The 18,460-nt window shown below is 35.4% G+C and overlaps 1 protein-coding gene across 1 annotated transcript in view; it reads left to right on the plus strand.

Annotated features, from left to right (window-relative positions):
• LOC123527148 (uncharacterized) overlaps positions 1-18,460 on the plus strand; it is a 37,160-nt gene that overhangs the window by 3,483 nt on the left and 15,217 nt on the right. Inside the window, exons 2-6 of the mRNA XM_053523150.1 lie at positions 972-1,132; positions 2,845-3,054; positions 12,166-12,256; positions 15,296-15,656; positions 17,983-18,087. Of these exons, the coding sequence (XP_053379125.1) occupies positions 972-1,132; positions 2,845-3,054; positions 12,166-12,256; positions 15,296-15,656; positions 17,983-18,087 (928 nt within the window). The remainder of the gene's footprint in view (positions 1-971; positions 1,133-2,844; positions 3,055-12,165; positions 12,257-15,295; positions 15,657-17,982; positions 18,088-18,460) is intronic.

Genomic DNA, 18,460 nt, shown 5'->3' on the forward strand with positions numbered 1-18,460 from the left:
TTATTGTAAATGCAATTATAAAACTAGGCAGAAAATGTTACCACAGAAATAAGGCAACACAATTTAATGTAAATACCAAATTAGATGGCAATGTAAATACCAAACATTTTAAGCAGCAAATGTAAGAACCAAACTAGCTGGCAATTGTAAATACCAGACTAGATAGCAAATGTAAGTACCAAACAAGGCAGGAAATGTAAGAACCAAACTAGGTGGCAAATATAAATACCAAACTAAGATGGCAATATAGATACCAAATAAGGCAGAAAATGTAAAATACCAAAGTAGATAGCAAATGTTAATACCAAACAAGGCAAAAAATGTAAAATACCAAAGTAGATAGCAAATGTTAATACCAGACAAGGCAAAAAATGTAAAATACCGAAGTAGATAGCAAATGTTAATACCAAACAAGGCAGAAAATGTAGAAACCAAACAAGGCAGCAAATGTAAGTACCAGTTTGAAAGTAAATAGCATTATGTAAATACCAAACTAGACAGCAAATGCGAATACCAGATTAGGCAGTGAATGTATATACCATTATGCAGGTCACAGGCAAGCATAAAATACCAAACTAGATGGCACATTGCTTGGAAAAATAATGTAAAAGACCAAATTTTTTAATGTAAAATAAACCATAGACATGTTAATAGCAATCTAGGCAAACACTTGGCGGTATTTAAATTCTTAACTAGGCAGTATAAGTTAGAATATGTTTTAACAAGCAGTAGCAATGTAATTAGCAAAGTAGACAGCATATGAATTGTACTACTAATACAATAAGCGCAATAGGTATGAAATAAAAATGACCAAACTCCCATTATGTATCAACAAAAGGTAGACAAATTTGAAAATTATTGAATATTAGGCAGCTTGCAGAGACGATTAAACACTTAAACATACTCAACTTTACAGTTTTGTGTTTTGAAGAACAAATGTGTTAACATTTGTGGCTGTTGTGTATTTGTAGTCCTTGTGAGGTCAAGATACCAAAAGAGGAGGAAGAGGAGAGTATGTATGAAATTCCACAAATCCAGAGAACTCTCAGTGACTCAGGGTATGAGAAAGCATTGGAGTTGTCTCCCATGTCAAAATCGACTAGCTCGGAGGAACAACTGTCTGGACAGTCTGGTAAGTACATAGTACAGACAAATTACTTGATAATCTGATAATAAAAGAATGCTGTTACAGGCTAGTATATTTAAGGTGTTATTAGTTTTATTGTTTTATATGTACAAAGGTATAAACGTATTATGTTATAACGCTGGTGTCCGTCTGTCCGTCCGTCTGTTAGCAATTTCGTGTCCGCTCTAACTCTTGAACCCCTTGAAGGATTTCAAAGAAACTTGACACAAATGTTCACCACACCGGGATGACGTACAGAGCACATGTTTTGGATGTCTCGCTTCAAAGTCAAGGTCACACTTAGGAGTCAAAGGTCATAATTATCAGTTTGTTTTGTGTCCGCTCTGTAACTCTTGAACTGCTTGAAGGATTTCAGAGAAACTTGACACAAATGTTTACCACACTGAGACGACATGCAGAGCGCATGTTCCGGATGACTTGCTTCAAGGTCAAGGTCAACTTAGGGGTCAAAGGTCATATATGACTGCTTTGTGTTATTGCTCTGCATTGCATTGCTCTTGTTTTTATTTGGCAGATCTGTCTTTTTGTTCACTTACAATAAAATTTTTTTGAATTACTTCCCTTTTATGTTACTATAAATAGCTTATTTTGAAACTTTTTTATTATTGGCCGTAGGGAAAAACCGAGACCACTTTTTTGTGGTACAACACGGATGGTACCTCCAATTTCTAGATGTATTCTGACATTACTTTACCTGGTAAGGATTTTTTTGTGGACTTAGAATTTTTTTGGAATTTCTTCCCTTTGTTGTTCCTGTCCTTTGGGCTTCATACTCCAAGTTCTTTAAATTCTTCTCCCGTCATTATATGTAACCCTTCTTGCATATAATGCCCCGCTTGGCGGAGCTCTTGTTTTGCAGCTGATGGACAGAATTTTTCTTTGTTTTCACTGGTGCTGGAAAAACTCGTCTTACACCCAGAGTTGTAAGATGACTCTAGTGGTGTAATTTATGAATGAATGCATAAAATAATATGTTACTTTTAATAAAATGGTATTTTGAAAAAAAGTGATTATTTTTATTTCTTTTAATATTTGAAGAATGAAGTATGCAAGGAAAAGAATCCATCACTACATGTAAGTGTTGATGGAAATTTCTGGCTCCTTTTGGGATAACTTGGCTTAGTAACCACATGCTTCAGTCTGTATGTACAACCAGTGAAAGATTTGTATATTCTTGCATACTGGATGAGGGTCTATGATATGAGTCTTGTTGCTGACTAAACAGTAAACTCTTGAGCCAGGTATTTCAATCTGCACCTACAACCAGTGAAATAAACTTATATTTTAAGATGATGGTAGTATAATATTGATAAGGCTAGAATTTTAACCATAGCCGGGTCTTTGTAACAGCCAGAGAAGGTTGAAAATAGCATACGTATACAATACATAATCTCACTGAAATTGCTAAAGGCCATTAAAGGTCCATTACATTAAAAAGGTTATATAAGGAGCACCATGAGAAAAACCGATATAGTGTGTTTGCGACCAGCATGGATCCAGACCAGCCTGCGCATTAGCGCAGTCTGGTCAGGATCCATGCTGTTCGCTAACGGTTTCTCTAATTGTAATTATAGTATTTGAAAGTGAACAGCATGGATCCTGACTAGACTGCATGGATGCGCAGGCTGGTCTGGATCCATGCTGGTCGCAAAGGCACTATGTTGGTTTTCTCATGGCGCAGCTCGTATATTTGACAGGCCCTCCAATGCCTCCACCATTACCGCCGCGTGGAGAGAGGACAGCTTCAGATGCTGCGAGCCGAAGTTCTATCGGCAGTCTGTTGGAGGAGAGAATGTCAGACACGCCGGTATACAGGGCCAAGCTAAATCGAGAATCATCTGTGCCGGCACGACTTGAAAAATCTGCGGATGCTCGAAGTGAAAAGTCCAACGATGATTTGTTTGATGGTATGTAAGTTTGGGTCAGTTCATAACTTATTTCAATTTTGGTCGAAACACCATAATCATAGTCATTATCATTGTTTGCTTATACAAACAATGTGTAGGCAGTCTTTTCACACTTGTTAAAATAGACTGCAGATGATGGAATTGAAAATGAAAGCAGTGGTTGTTAGAGCCAGGCGGTTGGTGTACAAAGGTGATTAATTGCACAGGTTTGACCGTGTTGTGCAAAACTTATGACTTGTTTTAATTTAACCCTTAGCTTGCTACATTTCTAAAATGGACTGGTCCATCATTCAGAGGGGTGTTCACTGAAAATTTACTGACTAAATAGCAAACTGTGCAGACCATGATCTCTGTCTGCACTGGTCGCAAATGCAGAACCACTTGCTGCTAGCAGGCTAAAAGCTAAACAATATTTATTTCAATTCATGAGTGTTACATACAATTAATTTTACAATGATTTTAGTTTAGATATTCAGTACTATGTTTAAATTATTTTTTAAAGCGTCTTGGATTCCTTTATGATAAATTGCAAGCTGCGTTTAGTAATTAATGTAATTATATTTTGACAATAACTCCTGTACTGAGATGAATGTTTTATTGACCTCAGCAGGGCGTTGAAATTATATTTTTGAATGATGTGCTTGCAAGATTACAAATGAAGTTATGAATGCAACTGTATGTACAGAAGATATCATCAATATATTAAACAGCGGTGATCGTCTCCTACACATGTTTGCATTTTATTCAAATAATATATTATGCACTAAGCTAAATGTAATGTCCCAGGATGATAACTTGACATTACAAAATAGCTTAAACAGAAAAAAAGCTGTATTGATAATATGAGTCCTACACTTACATACTTGTGAAAAACATGCTTGTGAAAAAGGTGGATTATCGGGTATTTTAATATGAACCAGTTTGTTTGCCTTTTAAACAAAAAAGACTGAAAATGTGACATCACTGTGGCAAAATCACTGTTTGTATTTCACAATTATTAAATCTTAGCATCAAGTATCAAAGTGGTGCACTGGATAAAAATACCACACAGAACAAGCACATATTATTTTGGTTGGTGTGAACAAGATATGAGCCGCACCATGAGAAAACCAACATAGTGCATTTGCATTCGCGCAGTCTGTTCAGGATCCATGCTGTCCGCTTTCAAAGCCTATTGCAATTAAAAAAACCGTCAGCGAACAGCATGGATCCTGACCAGACTGTGCAGCTCATATAGATGTAGCGTTATTTTCATGTTAGAATCAAATTATTTATCTTAGGGAAATGTCTTCGGTTATCAATATTTTTCTTCAATAACATAGTGGTAGAGCAATCTTTTTCATGTGAGGGAAATCATGGGTTTGGTGCTCATTATAGCAGCATGTGAAAAATGGAACCAGTTAGGAGCTGACCCTTGCTAAGCACTCGGCATTTTAAAGGGAAACTCCTCTTTTGTTATACCGTCATGGCAGTGGGTTCCATCAGAAACAAGTTGTCGAAAATGATATAAGTTAAAGTACTTGCTTCACAATATATAGTAAAATAAATTAGTATTAATTAAGAATGGAATGAATATATTTCAGACAGTGACTTTGTCTTGAATAAAGCCATTGTTAATTCCTTTGCATTTGAACTACACATATGAGCCGCGCCATGAGAAAACCAACATAGTGGGTTTGCGACCAGCATGGATCCAGACCAGCCTGCGCATCTGCGCAGTCTGGTCAGGATCAATGCTGTTCGCTTTTAAAACCTACTGGAATTGGAGAAACTGTTAGCGAACAGCATGGTTCCTGACCAGACTGTGCGGATGCGCAGGCTGGTCTGGATCCATGCTGGTCGCAAACCCATTATGTTGGTTTTCTCATGGTGCGGCTCAATTATAATGATTTTATTTAACAATAAAATCACTGTTTGGGCTATGTTATTTCTTAAATTGAAAATAGATCATTGCTTTAAATTTACTTGATTTTTAGTCATTCCAGGGATAGCACAAAAATTGTCAAATTATCATTTTCTATCTGTAATAATATAATTTATCAATATATTTTGGAGGATTTATTGAAGTGAAATGATCATGCTTTATGTTGCGTGACATGCTTTTCTGCATAAAATTTTGTTTGTACCTGAGGTGAGTCAGAGTGCAGGTGTGTAGTCTTAAAAAATTTAAACGATATATAAAGAGCCTGTGGACTACTGTATGGTTGTGCTTGTCTGCAAAAAAAAAAATTGAGCAAAATTAAAGATTTTGGTTCAACGATTTAGAGTTACTGATAAAAAAAGATTCCATGAAAGATACAATCTTTATTTAGCCAGTGATGCTCATGGTTAACAAGAGCACCGCCTTGGGGGTGCAGATGCTCATCTGATTTTTAGCTCACCTGAGCAATGCTCAGGTGAGTTTTTCTGATCACTCGATATCCGGCGTCTGTCTGTTGTCTGTCCGTCAACATTTAGCTTGTGTATGCGATAAAGGCTGTATTTTTCAACTGATCTTCATGAATTTTGGTCAGATTGATTACCTTGATGAAGTCTAGACCGAGTTCGAAAATGGGTCATCTGGGGTCAAAAACTAGGTCACTAGGTCAAATCAAAGAAAAACCTTGTGTATGCGATAGAGGCTGTATTTTTCAACTGATCTTCATGAAATTTTGTCAGAATGATAATCTTGATGAAATCTAGGCCGAGTTCGAAAATGGGTCATCTCGGATCAAAAACTAGGTCACTAGGTCAAATCAAGGAAAAACCTTGTGTATGCGATAGAGGCTGTATTTTTCAATTGATCTTCATGAAATTTTGTCAGAATGATTACCTTGATGAAATCTAGGCTGAGTTCGAAAATGGGTCATCCGGGGTCAAAAACTAGGTCACTAGGTCAAATCAAGGAAAAGCCTTGTGTATGCGATAGAGGCTGTATTTTTCATTTTATCTTCATGAATTTTGGTCAGAATAATAACCTTGATGAAATCTAGGCCGAGATTGAAAATGGGTCATCTGGGGTCAAAAACTAGGTCACTAGGTCCAATCAAGGAAAAACCTTGTGTATGCCATAGAGGCTGTATTTTTCAATTTATCTTCATGAAATTTTGTCAGATTGATTACCTTGATGAAATCTAGGCCAAGTTCGAAAATGGGTCACCCGGGGTCAAAAACTAGGTCCCTAGGTCAAATCAAGGAAAAAACCCTTTTGTATGCGATAGAGGCTGTATTTTTCAACTGATCTTCATGAAATTTTGTCAGAATTTATAAACCCTTTATGAAACTAGACCAATTTTGAAAATGGGTCATCTGGGGTCGAAAACTAGGTCACTAGGTCAAATCAAAGAAAAACGTTTTGTATGCAATAGAGGCTGTATTTTTTAAACGAGGTTGATGAAATTTAGTCAGAATGATTGCCTTGATCAAATCTAGGTCAAATTCGAATATGGGTCATCTTAGCTCAAAAACTAGGTCACTAGGTCAAATTGAAGAAATGCTTGTTTACACTTAAGAGACCACATTTTTGATCCAGTCTTAATGAAAATTGGTCAGAATATTTGTTTCCATGAAATCACTATGTCAAACATGTTTACACTGTTATGGTGTTTTTATCAGGTGAGCGACCTAGGGCCATCTTGGCCCTCTTGTTTTGTTTCTGTATAATAGAAATATTGTCCTACCCATAATATAATCTAAGTCCAAAAGTGGCCATAATTCTTGCAAAAAGCAATGTACAGTTATGATACTTGCTGGGCAGAGTCAGCTTTTAATGGCGAATAACTGCTCTAAGTTTTAAAACAGCAGCTTTGACCGTTAAGGAGAAAAGTTGACCTAAACGCAAAACTTCCCAGGCGAAATGAAGGTCATATGACCATGGACTACCATGGTCTACAGTGGTAGTTCATGGTCATATGACCATGGTCGACCACATTTTGTTAAATGGCACCACGGTTTTTGATAGTCAATAATCACCATGGTTGTGGACCATGGTCGACCATAGTTGACCATGGTCAACCATGGTCCACGACCATGGTCGAATGTGGTGATTATTGACTATAAAAAAACTGTGGTGTCATATACAAAATATACAACAGATCAGTCTTACAGATTTCCCGACTGACAACTTGTTCATGGTGAAAACTAGTCCTCACTGAGGTTTAAAAATGGGGCAGAAATAAAATCAAGTGTATATCTGACTACTAAAATTTAATTCCTTTTATTGATTGCAGTTTTTTTTACCCTTTTAAAGAAGTATGCAATATGGAGGGAAGCATCTCTCAGATTGTTGATATCTTGTTCGATGATATTATAATTTATAATGGAACATTGTCGGTGGCTAAATTTTGATAAAAGAAACTGACTGTTCCATAAAATCATATTGGAGAAAATTTCAGAGAGACCGTTTCTTCGGTAGTAGTTTAACTTACGTAAATTTACTGAAAATTTGGGTATATTATGTGAAAAAATTACTTTGTAACGAGAAATCAAAATACACTATTTTGATATATCTTAAAATCAGTATATTTGAAACAATGTTCTGCACTTAATTTACAAATTATAATGTTTGTTTAAAATATATCAAAATATTTCACCAACACAGATAAGTAATTAAAAGTTTAAATATAAATTTGAAAGGGTCGTGAAAATACATGACAATTTCAGTCTATATCTATTTTTGCAAGTCAGTCTTTTTTTTGTCATAAAATTGCTAAGAAGACAACAAATTATATCCCGACTTGAAAGTTTACCTTTGAGTCTGTCTATAAATGCAGGAAAACTATTCTATATCTAGGAAAACTTTTGGAGCTAAAATGCAGTCAGGCATCTTTGGTGCATTGTAAAACTTGATAATTGTGAAAATAACTAACATGACCATGGTCAACCGTGGTTGAAAAAAGTTGACCACGGTAGACCATGGTCAAACTGTTGATAATGTCATTTCTGACCATTGTTGACCATGGCTGACCATTGTCGACTGTGGCCGACCATGGCCAATCTTATATCACCATGGTTGACCATGGCCAACTGCGGTCCTGACCATGTTTTCACCATGGTATTTGATGGTTGACCACATTTCGTCTGGGTTAACCAAGAAATCTGATATTTTCTATGTCCAAAAGGGCCCATCTTGCAGAAAGCAGGATGCAGTTATGTTTCTTGCTTTACAGTGTCAGCTATTGATGGTGATCAAGACTAGTGTTGCAAGTTTCAAAGCAATAGCTTTGATAGTTTAGGAGAAAAGCTGACCTAAACACAAAACTTAACTAAGAAATATGATTTTCTAAGTCCAAAAGGGGCCATATTTCTTGCAAAAAGCAGGATGGAGTTGCTGTACAGAGTCAGCTTTTGATGGTGAACAAGTGTTGCAAGTTTTTAAAGCAATAGCTTTGATAGTTTTAGGAGAAAAGTTTACCTAAACATAAAACTTAAAACCCAAAAAATCTGATATTTTCTAAGTTCCCAAAAAGGGGCCATAATTCTTGCAAAAGGGAGGATGGAGTTTTTGTTTCTTGCTGTACAGAGTCAGCTATTGATGTTGAACAAGTGTTGCAAGTTTTAAAGCAATAGCTGTGATAGTTTAGGAGAAAAGCTGACCTAAACATAAAACTTAACCAGGCAAAGCCGACGCAGACACTGATGCCAATGACGATCAGGTGATGACAGTAACTCATCATTTTTTTTTTTAAATCAGATGAGCTGAAAATGCATGGTAGTTACTTGCCAAGGTAACCACTGTTGTTATCCTCAAAGAAATTGTCAAATAGGTGTACTAATAGACAGAATATTTCTTTTAATAATAATTGTATTTGGCCTGTTTACAAATACATTTGAAAATTTCTTACATTAAGGGCGATTTGGGCTAAAAGTCATTATATCAAAAAATGTTTTTTTATTGCTTCGACTACAATATGAAGAATCAATAACAAAGAGGTAGAAAAGGTTTGTCATGTTTGTTTAATGTCGATGGTCGTATAAAAGTGACAAAGTTTGGCATATTCATGGCATGATTTCACAGTATATACACTTATTGATGTGTACTTTATGATTCGGTGCTTTATAATAAAACCGTTTATTGTGTCTTTGTTTTGATGACTTCAAAATGTCATGTTAAGTAGTATGTTTTTTTCATAGTTTGTAAACATGAAGAGTTTGACTTAAACAAATTTTATAAAATTTGGCAGCATTCACTAAATATCACCTTTATAGTGATACCAAAGCATTTAAATTAAGTAAGACCAGTTGTATACTGGGCTTGTGTATTTTTGACACCTGCCTTGATTAAACTCTTACATCAAGGGAAAGCCTTCAGTTTTTCTAGCAAGATTGGGCACAGTTGTCCAGTGGTAACACTGACTAGGAAACCAGAGTTGTGCCTATGATCCTCCTCTTCTCCAACTAAAATTTGCTAACATCAGGATAAGAGTCCCTTGTATGGATGCTTCACACCTGACAGTGTCATGCTAAAGAGCCAGGGAAGCTTCTGGAATTGGAGCATCTTCCATATCTTGCACTATCCTCTAATAAGTTACTAACAATCCTGTGGAGGAGTTGCCCATATAGGTTTTTAGGGGTGGGGGTGGGGGGGGGGGGGTGAGGGGAGGTGGGAAATAAATAATCTTACAAACAAACATTTTCTAGCAGACATATAACTTACAAACACTAAGTCTTAATTCCACAAAGGTGCACTTATGTCTAAAAACATTGGTAAATGTAAAATGGGATGTGATTTGGTCACACTTGATGCATTGGAAGTGAACTGGTTCAGGTTTCACTGGAAGTGGACTGGTTTCACTTTCATCGGAAGTGAACTGTTTCAGGTTTCACTGGAAGTGAACTGGTTGGTTTCACTGGAAGTGGACTGGTTTGACTTTCATTGGAAGTGAACTGTTTCAGGTTTAACTGGAAGTGGACTAGTTTCACTGGAAGTGAACTGGTTCAGGTTTCACTGGAAGTGGACTGGTTTCACAGGAAGTGAACTGGTTGGTTTCACTGGAAGTGAACTAGTTGGTTTCACTGGAAGCAGACTGGTTTCACTGGAAGTAAACTGGTTGGTTTCACTGGAAGTGGACTGGTTTCCTTGGAATTTGACTGGTTATACTTTTATCACTGAAACTGTATTCTGCTTGGTTTCAACGGAAGTGGGCTCAAATTTGTTTCAAATTAACACTACTTCTACAGTAAAACCTTAAAGTATCAATTTGGGCTAGTCTCTAAAAATCCTTATTTCTAACACTGATACTAACAGCTTTCTTAAAAAAATTGCTTTAAAATCATACAGAATATTTATGATAAAAACATTCCATGCATGACAAACATCACACATTAATCGTTATAGTTTTGATCGAGGAAGTGTACAATACTACAAAATATTTAATTTATGACCAAATCAGTCTCTTTCAACTACAGATATATGTGTGGTCTTTGCTGTTGTTAAGAAATATTATAATGCTTACAAGATTCATGAATAAAATTGCATATTGAAACTTGTTTTACAAAAGAAGGGCCTGACAAAAATTATTTGTTTGCTTTGGTTTAAGTAATAGTTATAGTATGTGTGAGAGTGTGTTACCAGGATATATCAGAGCTAGGGGTACATCGAGGGTATTTTTCTCTGCACATATCGTCGAGGCCGGTAGGCCGAGACAGATATGTGAAGAGAAAAATAACGAGATGTACCCCTAGCTCTGATATATCCTGGTAACACACGAGCATTACATATTATAACTTTTTTTATCGCTAGTTTATCATTAAAATTTATATATTATTTTCATTTTTAAATTTTTTTATTATTTGTTTTACATTTTGATTCCCTTTTTGCGCCTCGCTGACTGAAACACTAAAACTTCTGTTTTAAAAATGTTTCCCCAGATAAAGTACCCAACAAATTTCTGCATTGGTTTTAAATCTTTGCATTTCATTGGCCAGAAAATATTGTAAAACTTGTTGTTTTTTTTGTAAAAAAATTCAAAGGGAAAAAAAAATTTTTAGAAATCTCAGAATTTTTATATATTTCATGTATTCTGAATTTGGCAATAACTATCAAGTTTTTTTAAATATTCTAGTTTATTTATTCTTTACTTTATAAATGTAGGTGTTTGTGACAATTCTTTCTCTGTGAACTGTAAATTGGAGCTAAATCATCTTTTCTTTGAAAGGAAAAAATTATACTCCCTTTATAGGACCTCAATAGAGAAAAAGTGTTCCGATATATATCGGAACAGTTTTTACTGTGCTGATATATATCAGAACACTTTTTTTTTTTATGAAACTCCAAAAGAGATTTCCGTGTTGATATTATCGCAACAGTTTTGTAAGATATCAGCACAGTTTTGTAGTAATAGTGTGTGTTACTATGTATAACATGCTGCAACGATCAAAGGAAAATTGCCGCACTATGCGATAACACTGTTTTTCAACAGTTTTTCAGCTTTAATGTAAACAGTGGTCCTGGATTCTGTACTGATACATACACGTTCTCCACAAGTAACTACAAACTTCCTCGCATGAATCAGATATGGAGAACAAATGATTTCAGACACAATGTCTTCTATTAAATTGTCACGGAGAACGTACGCCACACCTGGGGATTGAACTCCCCGGCCACGATCCGTACATCTCGCTCGCTTTATTATCATTTTAAATCTCAATTTTGAACTGGGCAATTGGTAAACGTTTTTAAAACCCAACATAAAAAGATAATTCATTAAACTGACAAAAAGTCATGGAAATTAGTTTGAACTCAAAATTGATGGTATTTACTGCTTTAACTTAGCCCTACATTTTTGATATACCAGAAGTAATGGCGTAACATTATTTATCTGGATAAGGTAGAATAATGCCTGGACTGGTGTATTATGGAAATTATTTTATTAAGAATTATTGGCAACCCATGAGTAAATTTATTAAAACGTTAGCATTACTATCTTAAGATAAATTATGATATTTTGCCTTTGCGACCAGTGCAGACCAAGATCAGTCTGCACTGTTCGCAATTCAGTCAGTAAACTTTCAGTGAACATCCCTTGGAATAATAAGTGGTGCTGCCCAAACAGAATGATGGACCAGTCCATTTTAGAAATTGAGCAGGTTAAAGGTTAATCATTTAGTAATAAGTATTGTATTTTGTTTCAGAAGAGTATGATGGGGCTTCTTGTGATTCCCTAGATGAAGTTGGTACCCTTACACGAGGCCAGGACCCAGATCTACGTGTACAACTTCCCAGGTAACGGTAACATAAACTTTAGTGTATTTCATCTCTGCATAGACCCTGATTTATGTAAAATAGTAATCTTCAGGAAAGCCTTCTCCAAATTAGATGTGAAACTGAAAACTGAATTATTAGCTATGGGCGGCAGTTACCGCCAAAATTAGTAAATATACAATCCATTCATAAACAAGTCAGTCAGTGCAGTGCATTTCAACGCCATCTAGTCTAAAACTCAATCCCGTCCAATAAATTTGCATTCAACGCATTGTATTTTGAAACCATTTAACACAAAACTTCATTCCATCCATCTAAACACGGAACAATGCATTGAAAAACTTGTTACGATGCACCGTACTATGAAATCATCCAACAAAACATGAGACCATCCAGCTCAATGTGAAGCCATTTAACACAACATAAGTACGTGCAGTGTAAAATAAAATGATTTATTACAACTTGACGCCATCTAATGCGTATTGAAACCGCTTTGTGTAATTAAGAGCGGTGTATAATAACTTGATTCCATGCAGTCCAATGTGGAGACGTTTAACGCAACATGAGTTCGTGCAGTGTAAAATGAAACAATTCATTAAAGCTTGGCGCCGTCTAATGCGTACTGAAACCATGTTGTGTGATTTGGAGCGGCGTATCAAAATTTGACGCCATGCAGCCAAATATGAAGCCGTTTAACACAACACGAGTACGTGCATTGTAAAAGGTTAATAAAACTATCAGTTCATAAGTTTGCCCTGTTATAAATATAGATTCTGGATCAGTTTTACATAAGAATATCTTAAATTTTGTCCTAAAACCGACCTTGTGGTAAAATTCTAACGTTTAATTTCCTGCAATTTATCTGACTTATTTTCGTGAAGCATCTTTCTTCTTAGTTTAAGCTTTGTCAGAAGTATGCTTCGTGAAACAGGCTTAGTAATAGAAATAATAATAACAAAATTAACAAACACTAAAAATCTCCCGGAAGATCTTATGCCATTTTTAAACAGTATTTCATTTAAGGTGGACATGTTTTGTTGGATGATTTCATAGTACGGTGCATCGCAACAAGTTTTTCAATGCATCGTTCCATGTTTAGATGGATGGAATGAAGATTTGTGTTAACTGGTTTCAAAATACAATGCGTTGAATGCAAATTTATTGGACGGGATTGAGTTTTAGAATAGATGGCGTTGAAATGCGCTGCACTGACTGACTTGTTTATGAATGGATTGTATATTTACTAATTTTGGCGGTAACCGCCGCCCATAATTAGCCCCCACAGCTGAAACTGCAGGGGGTTACAGTAGTGCAGTCTGTCTGTCCATCTGTCCCTTTGTACATAACACTTTAATTTTTAGCTCCACTATTTGGTGTCGGTGTGAGCTTTCTTGGTTAAAGTGTTCCAGCAACCTTTGTTTTTCTTTGATACTGTTGCTAATATCTTACTGTATCTTCACATAAACATTGTCCAGCATACAAACAAAGTATATGCAGGGGCTGGGCCCATTATACCAAGGTCAAGGCCACCGATGTGTTATACTTTGGTTATTTTTAAGGTTAAAGTTTTTCAGCAACCTTTGTTTTTCTGTCATATCTTTGTTACTGTTGCTTACATCTTACTGTAACTTCACATAAACATTATCCAGCATACAGGCAAAGTATGTGCAGGGGCAGGGCCCTTATACCTAAGGTCATGGCCACCAAGGTGTTATACTTTGGTTATTGTTAAGAAAGGTTTTCAGCAACCTTTGTTTTTCTGTCATATCTTTGTTACTATTGCTTTCATCTTACTGTAACTTCACATAAACATTATCCAGCTTACTGGCAAAGTATGTGCAGGGGCTGGGCCCATTATACCCTAGGTCAAGGTCTCCAAGGTGTTATACTTGGAATTATTTTCATGTTAATTTTTCGAAAGCTTCGTTTATAGACATATCTTTGGTACTTTAAAAGAAAATGACTTGAAATTAAAACTATTTCTTTATAATCATCATCTGCATGTGTGGTTACAATCCCTATAACTCTTAATTGTATTTTTGACAGAATTATACCCCTTTCATACTTAAAGTTTTAAGGCATTCTTTGCTTACTGGATATAACTTTAGTACAATAAAAGATAAAGACTTAAAACTTAAAATGTATTCTTATCATCATCATCTGCATGTTTGGTAACAATCCCCATAACTTATTTTGTATTTTTGACCAAATTATGCCCCTTTCTTACTTAATTTTTTGACAAACTTCGTTTTCTAGACGTAACTTTGGTGTTATATAAGGTAATGACTTGAAACTCAAAATATATCTTTACCTTCATCATCAGTACCCCTTCCATACTTGACATTTAACCCCTCTGATTAGTAGGGTCTTTTTATATCTCGGTGTATCTTCCTTTTAAAGTAGAGGTCTCTTATTGAGACATAAATTCATTGTCAAATCGCTGAATAGTGGAGGGCGCTGTCTTACAGACAGCAGCCCTTGTTTAGCTTGACTATGCTGAATGTACTGAGAGCTATTCTACTAAACTGGGAGACGACGTCACACTATGTTTTAAGTCTTATGTACAAGTTCCTTTCTCAGTAACCATTGCATGTATTGGATCAAAACTTTATACAAAGCTTCCTAGTCCTTGAGCATACTGAAATAGTCATGTAAGATAACTCATGGTTGAACTAAATTCAAGTTATGACTATCAAGCTGAACCTCACTATTAACATCTATATGTATTGGATCGAACTTCGCAAAAATGCTACATAAATTAGACCTACAGAAATAACCAAGTAAGATAACATTTGGTTGATTTTATTATATATTATAGTCCTTTTTCGACTAAGAAAATTATGACCAGTGCAGACCAAGCACGGATGTGCAGGCTGATCTTGATCTGCACTGTTCGTTATTCAGTCAGTAAATTTTCTCCGAACACCCCTTCGAATAATAAATGGTACTGATAGACCAGTCCATTTTAGAAATTAAGCAGAAAAAATAAGTAACATGTTAACATTTCAGAAAGACGGAGCCTAGGTGCAAGAATTCTATTAATATTTTTCTGTCTTTCAGACAGGTGAAAAGGAAACATAGATCACACCACAGAAAGTTGGGAAAGTCCCTTTCATCGCTATGGGAGGTTACTCAGCCATTCAGTATGCTGGAAGATGTTGTAATATCGGGAGAACTTCATTATCGTAGTAAACTTACATGGACTCGTAAAATTGTAGCGCTGACCAATGGTAGACTTGTATGTTACAAAGTCGACAAGACAGATTCGCGACCGGCTTTTGTTATATTGTTGACCGGATATGAGGCTACATTCCATAAAAGAGAAGGAAGGCGGAGTTTCGAGATTCACTTGGACCATGATAATTTTGAATCCTATGTGTTTCTTGTGGATTTTAAAGAATGGGCGGTAATCTGGTGTGAGGTATGGTACTTTATGTCACTCATACTTAATTGCATAACAATTACTGTGAAATCATTTGACAGTGGCATTCCATTAGTTGCTGTTGACACCTTAACCTACATTAGCTCTCAGACTAAACCCTTATTTCAATATTGGTTTTGTTGTGCCCACTGCCACATAGGCATGATATCACCATTCAATAAGTGGATGTAATAATAACATTCCTCATTTGCATAGCTTCCTTTTTATCTTGACTGTTCAGAAAATAGAGCTATTCTACTCATCCAAGCATCAGCGTCACACCATGGCTAAAGTTTTGTATGCGGGGCTGTATCTGAGTATTAAATAATTGTATGTATTGAATTGAAACTTCAAGCAAGGCTCCTACTGAGTCATCAAGGGAGGTTACTCTTTGGAGAATTTAATGTAAGTGGTGCCCCTTTCTAAAAAATTCAGTTAAAGTTGTACTTGAAACTGCAAGCTATATTTCAGCAAAAATCTGTATGTATTGGACTGAAACCTCACAACTTATATAACTAAAATAGATAACTCTTAGTTGAATTTGATGTAAATTCTGACCTTTTTTAACATAGAAAATTTCAGTAAACTTTAAGTTTTGCTTACAACTAACTATTAAACTGTAGCAAATAGTATCATAGTAACAAATATATGTATTGAATTGAAACTTCCCACAGTGTTTAAATCTTAAATCTATCAATATAACCAAGGTGGAAAACTTTTGGTTAATATGAATTATGGCCCTTTGTCAATGTAGAAAGTATGATTAATGTTTTGTGTGAAAATAACTATCAAGCTGTAACTAAGTAACACAGATATAATATAGAATTTAACCTTCACACAACACAACATAGTCAATAACCAAGTTAGATAACTGTTGATTAATTTTGATATGAAATGCTAGTATTGGCCAAATAAAAATTAGAAATTCTGGTTAAAGTTTTTGTTTTAGTTTGTGTATGCAAGTCATTACTAGTACTGTAATTAAAATTTTAAATTGCAATGAAATGTTTGGTTACATTGGTATTCATTGACTGTAAGGAAAGTTATGGCCCTTTGTAAAGTTGAAATTGTTGAATAGTTGAGAGTATTGTCTTACAGACAGCTCCTATATTTCAGTGTGATGTTGTCAAGTCTATGAGAATTGTTAGTACTAGAGCTTGGTGTTCACTGGTGTATTTCTAATGTCCCCATTCAAATAGAAATGGCACTTATTCTCGTAATAATGTTGCAATAATTATCGTTTAGATTTCTATTATTTTAATCCATGTTGTTACAGTAATATGATGATATGTGTTGTTATATTGCATAACTGCTCAGTCCATAAACTTGCCCCTCACCGATGTGGGTTTGAACCTCACTAAAGGCATAGAAATATGCATGTGAGGGAGCCATCAAGTTTGCTTACAGAACCTAGGTGACCGCCCATGATAAAATAATTTCCGGAGGGGCACCTGAGGTCTTCCTCCACCATGAAAAGCATTTAAAGTCCCCATATGACCAATAGCTGTGTTGGTGTGACATTAATCCCAACAACAACATCAACCTGCATGTGGAACAAGCAATTTATATTTAGCATGTATAATTGTTCAGTTGGAAACTCTCCAGAATATCTTTCTGAACTTCTCATAAAACAAACACAGACAAGAAACTTGCGTTCTTCAAACTCCGTTACTGGGTGTTTCGTTGTTCCTTTCAACAAGCGCAAGACGTTCAGCGACAGAAGTTTTGGTACTGTTGGACCTAAACTCTGGAATGAATTGCCTCTCGAAATAAGGAACTCGGACTCAATAGATGTTTTCAAAAAGAAGTTGAAAACTCATTATTTTGGAGATTACTTTGCACTCTTTTAGAGACTGTGACTGTAATTTTTAAGAAACTGAAGTAACGTGAACTGGATGATTTTATTGTGTAAATACATTCGAAAATGAACTATATTATAACAAATACAAAATACAGTTGTTTGTAATAACTTCTGGACATGTCGCAATAACCCACTTATTCTTATTTAATAACAAACAGCTGTCTTACTGTATCTTAATATTCTAATATTTTATTAATCTTATCTGATGTCTGATCTTTTTTTTAATGCTTACTAAATAGTTTATTCACAATGGTATTTATGCTCATTTATGTTATATGTCATTAAATATCTTAATTTTTGTCATATTTTTATGTATTTGTAAAACGCCATTGAATATGTTTTGCGTAAAAATAGGCGTTTAATCAAATGAAACAGTTTCAATTTCAGTTTTATTAAAGTTATACATGTATTTCTTTTAGACTAGATACAAAACTAGAATAAAATGCTGTTTTTTTGTTCCCTTAGCATATCAATGCAGCAGCAAAAGGTCAGAGGGCAGCAGGTCCAGTGGTACACCTAGCCCGCAGTTCTATGATAGCAAACCAAGATGGAACATATCGTATGGGAAATGTAAGTTATTTCAGTTATCACAGTGGACATCCATAGCTTAGTGGATAAGGTCACTTACTCTGACCTATTACTCCAGACAATGTTGAGGCCCTGCTCGGTGAGGTAAAAGTTTTCTACAATAATTTGACATTATGTCTGGTGTTGTTTTTTCTCCACCTCTTATTACTGTGTGGAAGTTGACATTTTGTGAAAGAAGTCATCACTGGTACAGGGCCCAGAAATATTGTTTAGGGTAACTGACAGACATGTAACTGAAATACTGTGAAAAACAACCCTAAAATAAAATTGAATGACTAAACTCAACACTGTTGGTTCAAGCTTTACTTAGGCTCGTGTCTTAATCAATCTGAAGCAGCCACCCCTTCTTATAGAT

This window comes from Mercenaria mercenaria, chromosome 14 (genome assembly GCF_021730395.1).
Source record: "Mercenaria mercenaria strain notata chromosome 14, MADL_Memer_1, whole genome shotgun sequence".
NCBI lineage: Eukaryota > Metazoa > Mollusca > Bivalvia > Venerida > Veneridae > Mercenaria > Mercenaria mercenaria.